The sequence below is a fragment of the Leptonotus elevatus genome, chromosome 2 (genome assembly GCF_054856555.1).
Source record: "Leptonotus elevatus isolate MCC_2025b chromosome 2, RoL_Lele_1.0, whole genome shotgun sequence".
NCBI classification, from domain to species: Eukaryota; Metazoa; Chordata; class Actinopteri; order Syngnathiformes; family Syngnathidae; genus Leptonotus; species Leptonotus elevatus.
The window spans coordinates 4,717,126-4,735,861 of NC_141240.1; the positions used below are offsets into that span (position 1 = coordinate 4,717,126).

Below are 18,736 nucleotides of genomic sequence, written 5' to 3' on the forward strand. Positions count from 1 at the left end.
ATAAGAACAGGGCGTCTGCCCTTTCCTGACTTTGAAGTGTGCAATATGTTGATCAGATGTGGCTAAATGTGCTCTGTTTGAATGCAGCCTCATATTAAAGATTTCTGCTGAGAGTGTAATCAAGCACTATAATACGTCAGACATCGTGGCAGACACTGTTAAACATTTGTCACCTATAAGCATAATTTAGGTTTATTAATCTCCAGAGAGCTACATGAATCCACAACCAGCAGCAAAAGAAGCCCACAGTGGTTAGCCTGCTCCATAGCCCCACCCCTCACATAATGAACTTCAATGGCGGCCTTGTGCAGCACATAGCACTCCACTGTGTAGAAAGCCTGCATGTCACCAGGAAATATTGACTTCAAATGCTTCAAACACGCAGCTTGTTCCGTAAAACAAGATGCCTTAACAAGCTTGGCAGTGTTGGAGTATGAAACCCCTGCAGACGCTGAAAATGTACCTGCCCATGCAGAGGTCACACACACACACACACATAAATAGATGGTTAGACAAATAATAAATCAAATTGACTGGAGAGAAATTCTGGGAAATGCGTTGATATGAAAAGTATCTAACATGGGGCTGCAGAAGGAAGCCTTATGTTTATTTACATGTGTGTAGGAACAGAAAAGTGAGAGGAAAAGCTCATTTGTACAGCACTGTGGACTTGACCAGTGTGCCGTGGGAAATTAAACTATCCAGTTTAACTTCATTTTTCCGTAAATTACTTTGCATTATTATTTACAAATATATCATGGTTCATCCAACTATGCTAGCGATGTATAGTGACAGGCAGAAGGTACAATAATCAACAGAATAAGTCATGGCTTCTTGCCATTGCCAGTATGTCAGCTTTGTGCTCAATTTAAACAGGCTCAGATTTCACAATGATTCAGTACATTGGTGAGCTAATAGATCATACTTATTTCAGTATTCATACTATTTAGGTTCTATATTCGTAGGTAGGCATCACGGCGCAGCTACGCTTAGTTAAGCAAAAAAAAAAAAAAGAAGAAGTGCATCCTGATTTTTGTGCTAGTACAAGCCTCGTTTTGTCCGTTTGTCTGCAAGCATAAAAAAAATCTGGGCTTCCAGGACCCCCAGGCAATGCCACGGCGTATTGAGGCAGGGATTAAGGCAAAAGGATTCCCAACCAACTATTGAAGATTGACATATTGTTTTAAAAATACCATTCATTTATCCTTTTGTGTAAATGGCGATTCGTTCACAGCATTCTACTTTTTTTTAAATCCTGTTTTTGTGGGTATTTATCAGCTGGAAGCCCAAATTATGAAAAAAAAAATAATAATAATAATAAACAAATTATGAAAAAAAAGGGGGGGAAGAGAGTGCTGCCTTGAATCAAAGAATCATGTAGGGCGTAGTGGCAGTAAAATAAGCTGGACAGCAGGTGCTCTTCAGACTCGGTGGGCAAAAAATTAGAATGAAAAAAGCACAATAAGAGTCGAGGCCCTCTGCTGCTGAAATGTTATTGGAAACATATTACCAACAAACTAAAACAAAAATTGCGTGTTGCCAACACGTTTCAACTCACAGGGTCTTCATCAGGGCTAAACAAATATATACTTCAAATCACTTAAATTGTGGGCCCTGAATCTACAATCTATGAAAGTTTGACTTTTTTTAATGGAATTATGGAAATTAGTCAACTTTTCAAGGATTTTTTTTTTTTTTAAAGAGTCTTATTGTGGCCACAAATGAAATAAACAATCCCATGTCATTTTTGGGGCTCCGATGTTTGTGGAACTATTCTCCATTTTTTTTGTGATGTTATCAAAATGGATGTACATTCTGTACCTGACAGTAAAAAACAACAACTGTTGTACTTGTTGTTTGCACTTAAGTAGACCTACATTTCAGAGAATTTATTCTCATTTATTTGTTTGTTTGTTTGTTTGTTTACTTATTTTTGCGCAGGCACAATAATTTACTTCTACTTCCTTTTTTACAAGTAAATGTAAAGGCTCAACGTCGGTGGTCCGTGGCCCAATACATCCATTTGTTGGTGGGCCAGGCTTCAAGAGCAATCTTTTCAGTTAGATTGCCATCTGCTGGAGAAAGTTGTAAACATCCAACCGGAGTTTCAAGCTGCCATGAAGCTGTCTGTCATAAAGAACCGCCCAAATCAATCGATCAATCAATCGATTAAATCGATCAATCAATCAATCAATCAATCAATCAATCAATCAATCAATCAAAAACATTTATTTAACCAGGAAATAAAAAACACCCATAATCTAGATAAAAGAAAAACATCAAAGGATACATAAAACAGCATAAAAGAACAGTACAATTACAAGCAGAAAAAGTAACTGTTGATACACTAAAATCCACTCAGAATGTAGAGCGGTAAATACTGAGCAGTAAAAAATTAACTAAAATAAAAATTGCGGGGGATGACGCGTTTTAAAATTTGACTACTTTTTACGTTTGTATTGTAAGGTCTTGGTTTTACGGTTACAGAATATGACAGTACTGGATATTTTCTTTTCTTTAAATACAATAACTATAAAATGCTCAGAATAATTTGTGATTGCCACCATGCACTAAGGTTTTGTTTTATGTTGTATGGAATATCCTAGTTTGAAAAAAATATTGAGTTTAAAAACCTGCCTCTCTTATTAAAAGTAAATATATATATTACACACAAATGACAATTCCGAACATTCGTGCATTTCTGATTTTTAAGAAATAATGCAAATGATTCCTTTACACAGTGAAAACAAATAGCGTATTGTATTACTTTTGCCTGTGAGTGGCATACAAACCAGGCAGATTGTTATAGTAGTCAAACGACATTCCATCACATTTTGAAATCAAAATCCTCAAATTTCAATGAGATGACGAGCTTCCTTTCACCGAGTTGACCGCCATTTTCACTTGTGGCGTAAGGTCGCGATTGTCAATTGAAGCTTTGTTGCTTATGTTTTATTGTTCATATTCTTAACGTTTTTCCCGCGATTTGTTACATTTATTCGCAAATGAGAAAGGGATACTCACGACTCCGTCCAATTGACGAGCAGGAGAAAATTTGGGCCAATAGCGTGCATCTTTGAGCTATCTTCTGTCCAATGGGTGTTAAGAAGAGTTACTAAATTAAACCAATAAGCGGCTCGAACCATTGTGCGACTGGAGCTGCCTGGAACTGCCGGGCTGAAGTCGCCGCGTCTCCACCCGGCTGGTCTTCTTGGCTCTCTGCAATGGCGGAACAGCAGCAATTCTACCTCTTGCTGGCTAACCTGATGAGCCCTGACAACAATGTCAGGAAACAATCAGAGGTAAGGATTCATTGGTGCCATTAGTTTTCATGCCTGACAAGTGGGAGATTGGAGCCAATTGGCGTGTCTGCTGTAGTCAAAGCTAACCGCCCTGCTAGTGCTATGTGTAGCCGCGCATCAGATTCGGTAGCCCACGTGCAATGTGAGCCAGCGTTGGGCAGTGGTCAGCTAACACTACAATGCTAACCTGCTGGACCGTGGTGCGTAGTTTTGAGGACGCGAGTATGCTCAGAAACTGAACAGTCTTCTTGACATTCTCAGAGTTGCACACACATAAATGGCTTCGTGTCGTTGCCAGTCGCTTAGATTTGGTGTAAAATGTCCCGGTGGCGATGAAGCATCTAAAATCTCCAGCTAGTATGGAAGCTAGGCGTCTAGCTAACTCTAGTGTACAGGAAGTAGCATGGCGCTACAAAACGCAAGCTACTTCCCGGTGGCTAACTTATTTAGCCGGTGAACTAGCATTGGGCATTAGCACTATTAAATGACTGTAAGGGTCATCTGATTATTTTTGTCTTGTACTTTTCAAATAGCGTTATTGATTAAAAAGAAAAAGAAATGTTGCGGCAGCAAGGATCAAGCTATCTAAACAACATTACTAGATATCCATTGACGTGTTCGAAAGTGTGTGATTGCTGCATACATAGTACTTGTTTAATGTTACCCAGAAGCACTCTGTTCCGCGTAATCAGGAGCCTTCTCAAATCACCCACCTGTCGTGTTTACGATATATCGACTGGCATGTTTGGTTTGAGTCGAGCTGTCGTCTTTACTTTACTGCACAATGACGACCCACTTGTCGCGCCAAAGCTTTGTTACTACGAGTGTTGTCCTGGACCCTGTACAAGTTTTTCTTCGAGATATTTGGGACTTAACAACAATCAGTAGCAGTCAGCACTCGACGTATTTAAAATGCGAGCTCTCTGCCTCGATCCTACTAAGATCATCGGATTACGCTTTCATTTGATTCACACGTAATGGCAACTTGTAATCAATTAAACTTAGCAAGTCATTAGCATATTATGTACCGTGTGAGTCGTCAGTGGCCCTTTTTAATGTCATGTACTGTAATGACTTTACAATGGAAGTGCTAGCCACATAAACGTGTTCAGTTTGCAGAAATTCAGGGTGCTTGATTTATTCAATTTTTCTCAGAGGCATTGGCCATACAGTATGTTAATGTTTTTCAATGTGAAAGATCATTGGGGTTTTGTTGTTAAGGTCTTCTTCCCATCTATTTCTAACAAACACAAGCAATAAATAAATATGTATTGCAATAAATAGCAAGAACTAATAATATACTAAGTGAATATTTTGCCGTGACTAGCAACTCGCCACTTACCGCTATTTTGCCGTGAAATGTGTGAGAACTACCTTGTACCCTATTAGTTAAAGTGGTCGCCCCAAAAGTGCGGGGTCACGGCCCGGGTTAGAATTCTGCTCTGTGCATCTTATAGGTTAGGCTTGTGTGGAAATAAAGGCAAGTGGCCCATAATAAGACTAAAGCTAAAATTATACTTATTAACTTACTAAACACTTTGATTTGCAGTTTTTAAGCGTTTACTACGATAACCTGGCACAATTCTGCCAAACAAGTGTGATGTAAACACAAGCCAGATCACAACAATAAAAAAATAAAAACTGGCTTCATCACTTTAACTTTTTATGTTTCATAAAGCAATGAAATGTAAAATGTGGACTCTAAAGCTTGATTTACACTATAGATCCGACTACCCAATTCCCATTTAATGCCCGGTTTTGTTCTGGCCCAAACTGAGGCGGGGGTGGCAGAATTCTGTATATGCCATTCCCCCCCCCCCCCCCCCCAAAAGGTTCAATCAAACAATTTGCAAGCAAGCAAATAAACAAACAAAACATTTATTTAATTGCTTTTGAACTTTGAACTAAGTCTTATTTTACATTTCAGTAAAATAAGTACAATAAGTATGTTTGATATTAAACAAAGATTTATATTATTCTGATTCATACTGTGTTTTTCATTAGTTTTAAGTGCAAAAATAGCCTCGCCACATCTGCAGTCTGGTCTGTGTGATTGTCGCTGCAAGACCCACGGCTGGCACAATGCATCTGGTATATTTTACAGAGCATGTCTTCCATAGTATGTTTGAGCCAGGTACATTTGTTCTGCCACTGCAGATCCAAACACATGGCTCAGCATTTTGAGGAGATTCTGGAAGTATCAGTTGCGATGATTTTAACATTGCTAACTTCAGTTTAACTTTAACATATTTACTCTATTATGGCACACTTGCGGGACACTGTGGCCACTTTAACTGTTCTTGATTGGAAGAAAGGGTGTGAGTTTAGCATTTTATTTTTACATAAAAATATTAGCTTAAAATAAAATGTAGCATGTGGCGCATGCTTCACTTGTCTCATCCTTGATGACAAATCCAGTTGCTGAGCTGCAGCCTGCTACATGTCCAAGCTTGTTGTTACGCTGCCGTGGTGGTGCATATCCCAAATGTGCCACTTGGGGGCAAAAAAATAAATAAATCTGAATTGTCACTTGACCCATGCAGTGGCATGTTTCTCTCTAACCAGTAACCACTGTCCATTCTGTATTTCCAGGAGACCTATGACACCATCCCTGGTCAGACAAAGATCACGTTCCTGCTTCAGGCCATCCGAGATCCATCTGCTGCAGAGGAGGTGCATGCACATCTGTACACTTCTGAGAATCCAGCATGCATGTGTGAAATATTTCGGTTATAAATGTAGTCTTCTCTCTTTGGCCATGACAACTGCTTGCTATGAGTCATAGCTTTGGTATTGGGGAACTTGTTTATCCAGAGTCAACCAGCTGCTTTACCTCGAAGCTGATATTTTTAGTCTTGAAATGGGAGAAGTCCAGGAGTGACTTGCTTAGATTGCAAAAGGGTTGGTTAGGCAAATATTTGGGGTAAAAAAAATGTTTTCATTGTTTATTATATTTTTATTCTCCATTCACCAGGTCAGACAGATGGCAGCAGTGCTTCTGCGGCGGCTGCTCTCATCCTCCTTTGAAGAGATCTACCCAGGCCTCACAGTTGACATGCAGACAGCCATCAAAACCGAACTTCTGACCAGCATCCAACAGGAGACTTCAGTAAACATCCGCAAGAAGGTCTGCGACATCGCTGCAGAGCTCTCACGCAACCTTATCGGTAATATTTGAACACTTCCTGTCTTAAGTTAAAAAGTCATATGAGAAGTTAATTTTACACAACAGGGTTTAGAATGATAATATGTATTTATTTGTAATCTAGATGATGATGGGAACAACCAGTGGCCAGAGGTACTTAAGTTCCTATTTGACTCTGTCAACTCGGACAACGTTGGCCTGCGAGAGGCTGCCCTGCACATATTCTGGTGAGATTATTTATATTCAGTGTATTGACGGCGGCAGTCTTGTGAGGTCAGCTGTGATATTGATGACCATGATTTGAAAGGATTCTAAATTGGGAGACCTTGTCTTGGGTGGGTTTCCTTAAGATATTTGGTGACTCTAAAAGTTTTGCCTTGCTTGGTTCCAGGAACTTCCCAGGAATCTTTGGCAACCAGCAGCAGCATTACATGGATGTTATCAAGCGCATGCTTGTTCAGTGCATGCAGGACCAAGCAAACCCTCAGGTAACATGTGCCCAAAGTTGAGGTCAGCTAGCAGTCAGTTGACACTCAACGTTCCTTATGCATTCATCGTCCTTCAGATCCGCACACTGGCCGCCCGGGCTGCATCCTCTTTTGTCCTGTCCAATGAAAGCAATTCAGCTCTGCTCAAGCATTTCGCCGACTTACTGCCAGGTATCCTGCAGGTAAGGCTCTTGACCATTTTTCCTTCACAAATCTGTTCAACTCTCATGATACCAACATTTAACATCAGTAAAAAGAAGGGGAATAAGAGTTCGTAGCTAAATAACTTCAAATTTGTATTATTTATATTAATTAAATTTTTAAAAATATAAGATTAGCCTTCCATTGATAATAAAAAAAAAATGCCATTTGAACATTTTTCAACACTTAATAGGAATTGAAGAAAAAAAACTTAACATGGTTAAACACTAATAATAATTTTATATATAGAATAGAATAATTTTTTTATTGTCCACTAGAAAGATGGATTTTTCTTCGGCTCACCAAACAGTAGTATTAAACATGAACACAAAAAAAAAATACACAAATAATGAGCAGTTCATATCATAGTTGTGGTCTGCATCCTATCAGTCACTTTGCAGAGTTGAGAATGCTAATAGCACTAGGGACAAAGGATTTCCTAAATACATTCTTCTTCGTTGCCAGATGGACTCTGTAGCGCCTCCCACAATTTAGAGACTCAAATAGCTGATTAGAGGATGAGAGCAATCCTTTTTCCTCGTCCTGTCTGTGAAGAGTTGAATCAGAGGCTTCTAAGGTTTGCCAATTATCTTCCACACAACCCTGGAAAGTTTATTATTAAGTCTACAATTCAGGTGACCGTACCAAGCAAGAAGATGAAAAGTTAACACTTTACACCTTTACTTTTATAAGCAACCCCCAGAAATATCCAATACTGTACAAAAGTCTTTTGACACCAAAGGATTTGTTGTTTATCGTTTAAGCTTTCGTGCAGTATAAAATCTCAGTGAATATTTAACATTTGCTGTTTTTCGAGAACTTCCGACCACTGATACTGAACAAACTTGCAGAACGGAGGGTGGAAGTTTAGTGATTTGATAATGTACTGTAACATAAGCGAGCAGATGGACCATTGGTTATAATTCATTAAAATGGCAAAGTGATTTTACCCCCATCTTCGATAGATAAGTGCACTTAAACACAAATCTGTTCTTAAAACACCAAACTTATTGATAAATAAATAGCTTACATTAGGGTTGGACGGTAAAACGGTAATACGGCATCCCGGGTTGTCCAAAAATGGCAACAGTGTCACTTTCAATAGTCATTTAGAAAAACAAATGGCGTATAATGACCTATTATGATATTAAACAAAAAATTTTGATAACACGACATTTGTAGTAGTTTTTTAGCGCGTCTTATAGTCGGGTGCGCTTTGTAGTACAGAAATTATTTGTAGTTGGCGGTCGAATTAACATTATTGTGGGAACGTTAGTCGTTGGATTAATGTTACGAAGTTATAACTATAATTTACTTTTTTCTTTAACCTTTCAGTGTGAATCCACCTCCTGTCTTTCTCTTTCCCATGTGTTTGTGCAGGTTGCACTCGCTCGCTGCAGATTTGAAAGGGTGTGTCAGTGTGACAGATTAGCAGAGACAAGATTTTACAAAATCATATAATTTTCGCCGTTTTTGTTCATGAACTAAAATGTCCATACATTTTTGTCCAGTTTTTAAGTACATTTTAGTCTCTTCATTAGTTGACAAAAATGCATACTGATTTAGTCCCAGTTATTGTTTATTAATGAGGGTTTTAGTCTAGTCTAGTTTTAGTCCGGTGAAAAATGTGTTGACAAAATTTATTTTTGTTGACAAAATTAATACTACTGGATGTACTGGTGTATAATCACCAGAATTTGCATGGTTAACACCTGCCATTTCTGGCTCTGATCAGGCAGTGAATGAGTCCTGCTACCAGGGAGACGACTCTGTCCTCAAGTCTTTGGTAGAAATTGCCGACACCGCACCGAAATATCTGCGACCAAACTTGGAGGCCACTCTGCAACTCTGCCTGAAGGTGAGGTGGGAATCCAATCCATGCAACATGAGTTTTGCACTGCACACCATGCTCTGCTTTTGATGTCAACACTTGCCGTGCTTCTTCAGCTCTGCGCAGATAGCAACTTGCCCAACATGCAGAGACAGTTAGCTTTGGAAGTCATCGTCACCTTATCAGAGACTGCAGCAGCCATGTTGAGGAAACACACCGCCATTGTGGCTCAGAGTGGTGAGTAATCCTTTATGATTGTGGCGTGGCCCTCAGATTTGTTACTAATCCGTTTATACCTGAAGATATTATTCAGAATACCCGTTCATTAGGAGTTGGTCTGTATGTCTAGTGCCTCAGATGTTGGCTATGATGGTGGACCTAGAAGAGGATGAGGACTGGGCCATGGCGGACGAGCTGGAAGATGATGATTTTGACAGGTAGTGTAATGTTTCTGGCAAACTCAAAACATCCGAGCAGCGTTGTCACCTTGTTCTGTCACCTAACAGCAATGCAGTAGCAGGAGAAAGTGCTCTAGACAGAATCGCCTGTGGTCTGGGAGGAAAGGTCATTTTGCCTCTGATCAAGCAGCACATCAGGCAGATGCTGCAGAACAGTGAGTAACTGTCCAACGGCGGGCAGCAACTATATCAACTGCAATTCAATGAAGCTGAAATAAAGCTAGAGTTGGTTCCTAGCTGACTGGAAGTACCGCCACGCTGGGCTTATGGCGCTGTCGGCCATTGGCGAAGGCTGCCACCAACAAATGGAGGCCATCCTTAATGAGACGGTCATCTCAGTGCTGCACTTTTGCGCAGACCCGGTAAGTCCTTTCAATTTGAATGATGTTGCTGTTTAACTGGGGTAAACCGACCAAAAATAAATCCTCCTCAGCATCCGAGGGTGCGCTACGCTGCCTGCAACGCCATTGGACAAATGGCTACAGATTTTGCACCGACTTTCCAAAAGAAGTTCCATGATAAGGTAAAGTCAAATTCAAGTGGGCCAGACCAATGGAGAGGTTCCGTCTGTGGACGACGACCTTCCTTCCTTGCAGGTGATCCCCGCGCTGCTTCAGACCATGAATGACCAGAGCAACCCCCGAGTGCAGGCACACGCCGCCGCTGCGCTCATCAATTTCACAGAAGACTGCCCCAAATCTCTGCTCATCCCTTATTTGGACAGCTTGGTGAAGCACCTCCATGTCATCATGGTCGCCAAGTTGCAAGAGGTAGAAATCATCGCACATCTTTTATCACTCAAGTCGCTGCTCGGTTTTGAGTTCTTCAGCGTTCTTTCTCTCTCCTCCTTAGTTATTCCAGAAGGGCACCAAACTGGTCCTGGAGCAAGTGGTGACTTCCATTGCGTCTGTGGCGGATACTGCAGAGGAGAAGTTTGTGCCATACTACGACTCCTTCATGCCCTCGCTCAAACATATCGTGGAAATTGCCGTGCAGAAGGAGCTGCGGCTGCTTCGGGGCAAGACCATAGAGTGCATCAGCCTCATCGGTCTCGCCGTCGGCAAGGAGAAGGTACATCCAAGGAGTTGTTGATGCCTGTGCGCTCATTCCTATGTTCCAAACCAATCTTTTCTTTTTTCTTAGTTCATGCCAGATGCATATGCTGTCATGCAGCTGCTTCTCAAAACCCAGACCGACTTCAATGACCTAGAAGATGATGATCCGCAGGTGAGAAGGCTAGGCAGTACTTGAAACACTTTCAAGGCGTCCGCGGGTTGGCAACTTATTTTTTTGTTCTTTGGATAAAGATCTCATACATGATCTCAGCCTGGGCCAGGATGTGCAAGATCCTGGGGAAGGAATTTCAGCAGTACCTCCCAGTGGTGATGGGCCCCTTATTGAAGACCGCCTCCATCAAACCCGAGGTGGCTCTGCTTGACAGTAAGTCGCTTTTGTGCTCATGCCATCGGCTTTTATATTAACTCTTTGACTCCCAGCCATTTTCACTGAAGCAATCCCTTTCGCTCCCGGCTGTTTTACTGGCTTTTGACTGATTTTGCAAGGCTATAGCTGTAAAACCATGGAACCGACCAAAATAAAGATGAAAGTATTTTTCTTTCATCAGGGAATTTTTTTTATCTGTTTCAGTTTTGCAGCAATTGGCGTTAGAATATAACAGTTTCATCATTATTAACAAACTTGTTGAAAACGATGGCAAAAAGAGCTTGTTGCAACATTTTTGTAGCCCAGGATATGGAGAATATATCAGAGGACGACGGCTGGGAGTTTGTCAACCTTGGAGACCAGCAGAGTTTTGGCATCAAGACCGCCGGCCTGGAGGAAAAGTCCACTGCTTGCCAAATGCTGGTAAGCGTCAGCTGCAGGATGCCGACTTGCAAATGGAACTTTTTCACATTTTGTCACATTACACCCGCAAGAAAAAAATTATTATAGGTATTTCATATGACAGACTAACAAAATGGCTCATATTTAGTGAAGTGAAACATAATAGCTGAGGTGGAGGCGCCAATGAATTTTGAGCGTCCGTCATTCGGCAATCGTCAACAGACAGGACACACTTCTGTCATCGTCAATCCATTAATATTTCAAGCCGAACCGTCATTCCAGGTGGGCATCCGTCAATCTTCCGTCATTCATCACCAAAATGGGATATCAGTCATTGTTTTACAATTAGTGGATGAATCTTGTTATTCTAAGCCTTTCCACAGTTAACTATAGGCATATAATGATTCAATCTTACCTTTGACACCATGGCGATGTAATTTTTTTTTAGGAAATATTAGGTATTTTGAATGGCTATTTTTCTAACGTGGAAGTAATACGCCCAAGTTCAGTGTAAGCCTGCCTCTCCCCGTGTGGTTGCTGTGCCCCAACCGTGTCTTCTTTAAATGTGGAAATTGGATGGATGTTCAATTATTCAATAAACATTTGAAACAAAATGGCTCCTTTGCCGCAATAAATCATAGTGGAGGGGAAGGAGGGAGGAAAATAAAACCCTGAGATGGACGCAAACCCGGTACCTTCTGCTTACAGGGTGAGCGCGCTAACCACTACACCATACATTCAGTTAGGTTTAACAGTGCAGAAATTTTACTTGTAGTTTACACATGTCAGCCGATCTTTCTGTGAATTTAAGTCGGCCAATTGTCATTGCACTTTGGCATTGCAAATGTGAAGGATAATTGATTACTTTGAATTTATTTGAACAGAATGTTTATTGATAATAAAGGCTACTTGTATCACTATCCTGTGAGCATGGAGGCCTCAGAGAAAGTGGGCGTGTGTTTAGTCCGCATAGGCGGTGCGAGGGTGGGTCCTCACCTGATGACATCATGGTGAGTACCCACTTGTTTTCTCAGGTTGGGAGGGGCTGGTGCTTGGAGAGCAGAATGACCTAGAATTTTTCTTGGAGGTTCAAATGGAGGAAAACACCACTTTGGTGAGGAATTAGCTTTTTAACATGGCTAAAAGTAGATTTTTCACAGTTACTGTCCCTTTAACTCAAACTGTAGTGTCATTAAACGGCTTAAAGGACGCTTTGGTACAGCAGAATCACACTGATTCGCTCCGGGCTTGCTACAAGCAACATGGTGCATTCAGGGTACTTTCACAATGTAGGGAACACATTGTTTTTCTTCAATCGTTATGTTTTTATGATCGAGAGAAGCCAAAATCGAAATCACAATAACATTTCGGTTAATAGTCGAGCCCTATTAAGCACATTACTTTTTTTTTTAGATTTTTAGTTGAAAACCGTTGTTTTCCTTCTACTACTTAAAAACAATGAAGTACAATTTTTTTGTAATGTGACATGTCAATGTACAACAAGCCACCCGAAATGTCACCACTGATAAGCTAATATTTGTGTTGCAGGTGTGTTATGCCAAAGAGCTGAAGGAAGGTTTTGTGGAGTACACTGAACAAGTAGTGAAGCTGATGGTTCCTTTACTAAAGTTCTACTTCCATGATGATATCCTTGTTGTTGACTTGAAGAACTGACATAGTTTGGATAGTTTGCAAAGAAAAGCTGTTCTCTCAAAAACAGGAATGCTTGCTAAAGAAGGATTTCCTTAACTGTATCACGTGTGCGAGTGGCAGCCGCAGAGTCCATGCCCCTGCTGTTGGAGTGCGCACGGGTTCGGGGGCCGGAGTACCTCACCCAGATGTGGCTGTTTATGTGCGACGCCCTCATCAAGGCGATCGGGACGGAACCGGACTCGGACGTCCTGTCAGAAATCATGCATTCTTTTGCCAAGGTAATAAAGCCTCACCTGAGACATTTCATTGCAACAGATGTTGCTTGTGGCAGATAGTAAGCGGGTCTCCAAATGAGGCAAAGTGTTTGAGTGAACATTTACAACAACCCTTTTGCATGATAGCATCATGTCCATTAACATTAGCTGAAAAAGTCTGCTAGCTCAATGCTAACTTAATTGGAAATCCCATAGATGGGCTTACGGAAACATACTGTGGTCATTTTGAACCAAGCCGGTTGGATTTTGAAAAAGTCTTTGAATCCTTGAAATATCAACTTTATAGAACTTGAAAGGACAATGCCAAAATAAAAATTAGGGCTGTTCGATACCATTTTTTTTAATACAGATACTCAAATCTTCAGTACTCACCGCTACCAAGTGCTGATACCATTAGTACTTACGATACATACCCCCCCCCCAACAAAACAATGACCGCTTCTTTAAAAGTAAAAAGACCTATATCCCAATTATAGCAAATTGCCTTAAAAATGCTTGAAATTAATAGCAATTATGTTCTTTCAATTTGCTCATAAAAGTTATTTTGCATAGAGCACACAATAAAATGAATTTTAAAAAAATAGATAAATAAAACAAAACAAATAATCCAGTGGCCAGGGGAAAAAACGTCCCAATCAAAATATGTAGTTGTACTTGTGGTTGCTTTTAAGGAATACAGCAGGGCTGCAACTAACGAGTATTTAAGTATATAGAATACTCGACTGAGAATTTTGAGTACTGAAGTTCTCGACTAAAATATATTTTTGCTTGGATAAAGAGTAATTTAATGTACACAACATTTTCACTTAATGAAAAACAAGTTACATTTTTTTTAATCAGGTAACTTTTTTCAAATTGTACACTTACATTATTCGCCAGGGTAGTGATTGCATTTATGAATTTGGAACAGTTGACTAGCAATAAGGCAGATTAAATAGGCTAGTTTTTTAATGCGTTTCATCACTTCGCTTTACAGATAAAAAAAGAAAAAGAAGCTTTTGAGGAATCTGCAGACACGAAACACATTATCTACTGGAGTATTGCCCTATACAGGACACATCTTAAATCGGGAGCCAGTTGAAACGTATACAACATATTCACGTCTCGTGTCGTTCGCTCCATTCATGGCATGGCGCCTTGGGCGCAAATGCGGAAACTTACCCCACGCCAGCCGCGGCCCAGCCTGGACCAGGTTGAGTGGACGTGGGGCGAGAGGGGACCGTGGCGGCGGCCCCGCGGGGCGGATGGGTCGGCAGAGCCACCACCACCTGCTCGCTGTCCCGCAGCTTCGGGTTGGCTGGACTCCCGTGAATCTGCCGCACCCTCTGTCTCGTTTGCCGAGGGGCGCTCACTCTCTCCAGTAATGATCTTTCCGCAGGTTCATCTACGGAAACCTTGTTCGTCGTCGTCGCCATTTCCGAATTCCGCTCGCCCCTTTGATTTATTTTGAATACCTTCGTTCTTGCTGCTTGAATCAAATAAGTAAAATCTGCTTCTTCTTCCTTCCATTACATTGGTGACGTTAAGTGGCTAAATCAAAAGTAGCCCTTGCATCCAATACGCTAAAGCTTTAAATAAACAAGTACTCGAGGTATCTGTGGCGGTCAATAAATGCAAAATAACTATTTCAGCCTTTAGTTCCTGACCAAAGAACGGCCACAAGAGCGGGGACCGATACCAGTATCGATTCCCGTCGCGAGTACAAATGGCATGAAATATGTCCGGTATTAGCCCAATCCCGTATTGGTACTCGCCCATACCTAATAAAAATAAGAGCGTGAAATAAGAATAGAATATACTCAAACATAGCAACTGAAAAAAAACCCGTAAGAACAAATACTGACTTTTCCTGTGCGTTTTGGCCTCTTGGGTACAGTGTAGGGTCGTGCATCCATGGCGTGTACGCTTAAAGTTAGCACAGAAGAAAGTTGCAATTGAATTCCATTAAAATAACTCGTTTTTCACACATTGGGAATAATTTGTGCCTTTGCCTGTGGGTATGTGTTCCCACAGCATTTGTGTGTGGATATTCGTTGTTTGAGGGAAAAACACTCCCGAAGTCCATGCTAATTTCTGATTAGCATTTGAATGGAATCCTCCCTTCACTTTAAGCATTAGCGCTAGGCTTGCAATGTTATAAAAACGAAGTATGTTTCGTATTTAAAATAGAGTGAATGTTATTCTTATTGTTGTATGTTTAGTTTCACAGTTAACTCCAACTGGGTTGTCATTAAATGGCGTCAAGAACGCTTAGGGCCAACAGAATAACATATGCTACGCACTTGCTAGTGCTAATGGTGCATTCAGGGTACTTTCACAGCGCTGGAAACTTCGGTTTTCTTCTATTATAACGTTTTAAGGGGGAAATAATTGGCCGATTGTTTTGGCAGATGTTTGAAGGGCAATAATCGGCCGATTATAATTAGTATTTATATAGTGTTGAGAATAGATTAATTGCTTAGTCCACGTGTTTACACATCGGTTTCACAAAACATGAATAATTGAAAATAAATTAGGCCCATTTCTTTGCAAAATTGCTGTCTTAACCCGTTTTGACTGACTGATTTGTTTACATCACACTTGTTTGGTAGAATTTTGTCTAGTTGTAGTGAACGCTTAGAAGTAGATAAAATAGATTGTCATATTCATGATTCATTTGGCTTTATTTTAGTGTAAGCATAACCTAGAAGATCAAAATGATTAATAAATCTAGTACTGTTTATTCTAATAGATTAATTTATTGCATGTGTTGGTTGAAACATTCATGGGAAGAGGACCTTGAAAAAATAATTGATTAATATTAAATTAAAAACTAGCGTGTAACTACATTATTATTCAAACTGTATGAATAGATTGCCAGTATTCTAACGGTGTCTTTCTTCTCACGTAGTGCATCGAGCTGATGGGTGACGGCTGTTTGAACAACGAGCACTTTGAGGAGCTGGGTGGCATTTTGAAAGGCAAACTGGAGGAGCATTTTAAGAACCAGGAGCTGAGGCAGGGTGAGACTTCACAAGCGGCGACGATGACACCATTATTGTGCTTGTGCAAGTTTCTCATGTTGACGCCACACTTGTCCTTCCAGCGAAGAGACAGGATGAAGACTATGATGACCTGGTGGAGGAAACCTTGCAAGATGAGGTAAATGTTAATCGGATGAAACTTTGTGGGGCGAATGCAGTCCTAATGTTTCCCTTCTGATGTGTCAGGATGAGAACGACGTGTACATCCTGACTAAGGTGTCGGACGTCCTGCATTCTGTTTTCAGTAGTTACAAAGAAAAGGTTCTCCCATGGTTTGAACAGCTTCTCCAGCTCATAGTCCAGCTCATAGTAGGTGTTCATCACCAGGAATCCGTTGTGCCTTTCTCCTCCTCACTATTAACTGACTGCATTTTTGTCCTCTAGTGTCCAAACAGGCCATGGGCTGACAGACAGTGGGGGCTGTGCATCTTTGACGATGTGGTGGAGCACTGCAGCCCGTCCTCCTTCAAGTATGCAGAGTACTTCCTGCGGCCCATGTTGCAGTCTCTGTGCGACTCCAGCCCCGAAGTTCGACAGGCAGCGGCCTATGGTGTTGGTGTCATGGCGCAATATGGAGGAGAGAACTACCGGCCGTTCTGCACAGGTATTACTGACACGCTTGCCAACCTGTATTGTTGTTATTTATATTTATGTGTATGTATATGTCACATGTTTACTGATTTGTGCTCCAGAGGCCATCCCCTTACTGGTCAGAGTGATCCAGGCAGCCGATTCCCGCTCAAAGGAGAACGTCAACGCGACAGAAAACTGCATCTCGGCAGTTGGCAAGGTCATGAGATTCCGGCCCGAGTGCGCCAATGTCAATGAAATTCTTCCCCACTGGATCAGCTGGTTACCTCTCAATGAAGATAAAGAGGAGGCAGTCCACACTTTTGACTTCTTATGTGATCTAATTGAAAGGTAGGATGACATTCAATCTGTACTTCTCTTGAGTAATGCAGAAATTATGGAGGACCAAAATTATAAATAAAAGTGAAAAGACAAACTGATATAAAAAATATAATAAAAAAATTAAATACAAAATAAATATAAATGGAAATAAAAACTGTAATAATATATATATATATATATATATATATTATCTATATATAATATATTATAGTTTTAATTTCCATTTAGTTTTTTTAGATTCATTAATAAAAGTGAAACTAAATATAAAATAATAAATTTCATTTATTTGTATTTTTGAATTACATTTTTATCTGTTTTTATTTTCACTTATTCATTTATTTATTTAGTCATTTATTTTTTATTTTGACAGTTTTGGTCCTCCATAGCAATTGGGGTGGGGGGGGAAGACGACCTGAAGTGATGCTTTTCTCTTAAACGTCCCACCTTGTTTCCGCAGTAACAACCCTGTTGTCCTCGGACCCGACAACTCCAACCTGCCCAAACTCTTCGTCATCATTGCCGACGCGGTAGCAAACGAGTCTGTGAAGAGCGAAGACGCTTGCAGTAAACGTCTGGCAAACGTGGTTCGTCAAGTACAGGTGAACTCCGCATCTGAGCTGTCACATGGCTGAGTGAACTCGCTGGCCTTTTGCTGCGTGACAATCACAGATTGTTTTTGCCGTCCTAGGTGTCGGGAGGATTGTGGTCCCAGTGCATAGCGACGCTAAATGAGACTCAACAGAAAGCCATACAAGAGTTACTGAATGCCGCGTGAGCCTCCGGGTCAGACTTCCCCACCCTTAGTCCCTGAAGAAAAGTTGACTCTTCCCCCGACACATACATACACACTCCTTGATCTGCAGGGTGTAGGAAGCTGGCTTTACCCTCCTGAACACCCCCCCCCCCCAATTCTATTATACGCACTGCACTCAATTGACTGAGCAAAAATGGAGGACCCTGACATCAAGGACTGACTGTCTCATCTCCTTTAGCTAGATGTTTGTTTCCAACCATTCCCTCAAGTGTGACTTGCCTCTGCCCAGAGAGACATATTGCCCATCACAAATAAGGATCAGAGGAGGAGGGGGGGGGGGGGTAGCGTGGAACAGGGACTCTATTGGACTGCAGAGCTCAGTGAGTTGAACATGCACACTGGGCGGTCACTGCCTGTCTCCTGTGAATTTTTTTCTTCTTTTTTCGAGCCCCCTTTTTTGGTTCCTAGTTACCTTGGGGGGATAACCTCTGTCAGAGGGGATGTTTCCAAAGTAAAGGCATGTTATAAGTGGCTAACTCTAGTGAACATAGTGAATTTACTTTTTTCAAATGAGTAAGTAGGGTTTATTTTTTCTGAATGTCAAAGCACCACTTTAGGTATCATTGGTAAGGGGAGGAGAAAAAAAAAAGCTCAACTTGTCATTTGGTCGCTGCCAACCCAGTTGAAGTCTAACTGCTTGTAGAGTATCTGTGTGTGCTACCGTACTCTTTGCTATTATGGTGTGTAACCCTTTACAGCGCTGCAGGTATGTGATAACATTTCACAAACTACCTACCGTACAATAAAATCCTATTGAGAATTCTGAAAATGCTTATATGAACTTTACTT

General features: G+C 40.9%; 1 protein-coding gene across 1 annotated transcript; it reads left to right on the top strand.

Moving 5' to 3' along the window:
• Positions 1 to 3,134: 3,134 nt before the first annotated feature.
• On the top strand, positions 3,135 to 18,716 carry ipo5 (importin 5). The gene is made up of 26 exons (XM_086069990.1): positions 3,135 to 3,302; positions 5,895 to 5,975; positions 6,277 to 6,469; positions 6,572 to 6,674; positions 6,839 to 6,935; positions 7,013 to 7,117; positions 8,872 to 8,994; positions 9,084 to 9,204; positions 9,317 to 9,404; positions 9,474 to 9,580; positions 9,663 to 9,787; positions 9,859 to 9,948; positions 10,022 to 10,195; positions 10,278 to 10,496; positions 10,569 to 10,652; positions 10,733 to 10,865; positions 11,170 to 11,291; positions 12,819 to 12,915; positions 13,029 to 13,201; positions 16,089 to 16,200; positions 16,284 to 16,339; positions 16,408 to 16,530; positions 16,606 to 16,825; positions 16,914 to 17,142; positions 17,591 to 17,732; positions 17,822 to 18,716. Exons 1-26 carry the CDS (start codon positions 3,225 to 3,227, stop codon positions 17,906 to 17,908), a joined length of 3,282 nt encoding a protein of 1,093 aa, XP_085926116.1. The 5' UTR covers positions 3,135 to 3,224; the 3' UTR covers positions 17,909 to 18,716.
• The last annotated feature ends 20 nt before the right edge of the window (positions 18,717 to 18,736 follow it).

Coding starts and splice junctions, on each gene's coding strand:
- ipo5 (XM_086069990.1), top strand. CDS start 3,225: ATGGCGGAACAGCAGCAATTCTACCTCTTGCTGGCTAACCTGATGAGC. Junction 6,470..6,571: donor GCTCTCACGCAACCTTATCG/GTAATATTTGAA, acceptor TTTGTAATCTAG/ATGATGATGGGAACAACCAG. Junction 10,196..10,277: donor TGGTCGCCAAGTTGCAAGAG/GTAGAAATCATC, acceptor TCTCCTCCTTAG/TTATTCCAGAAGGGCACCAA.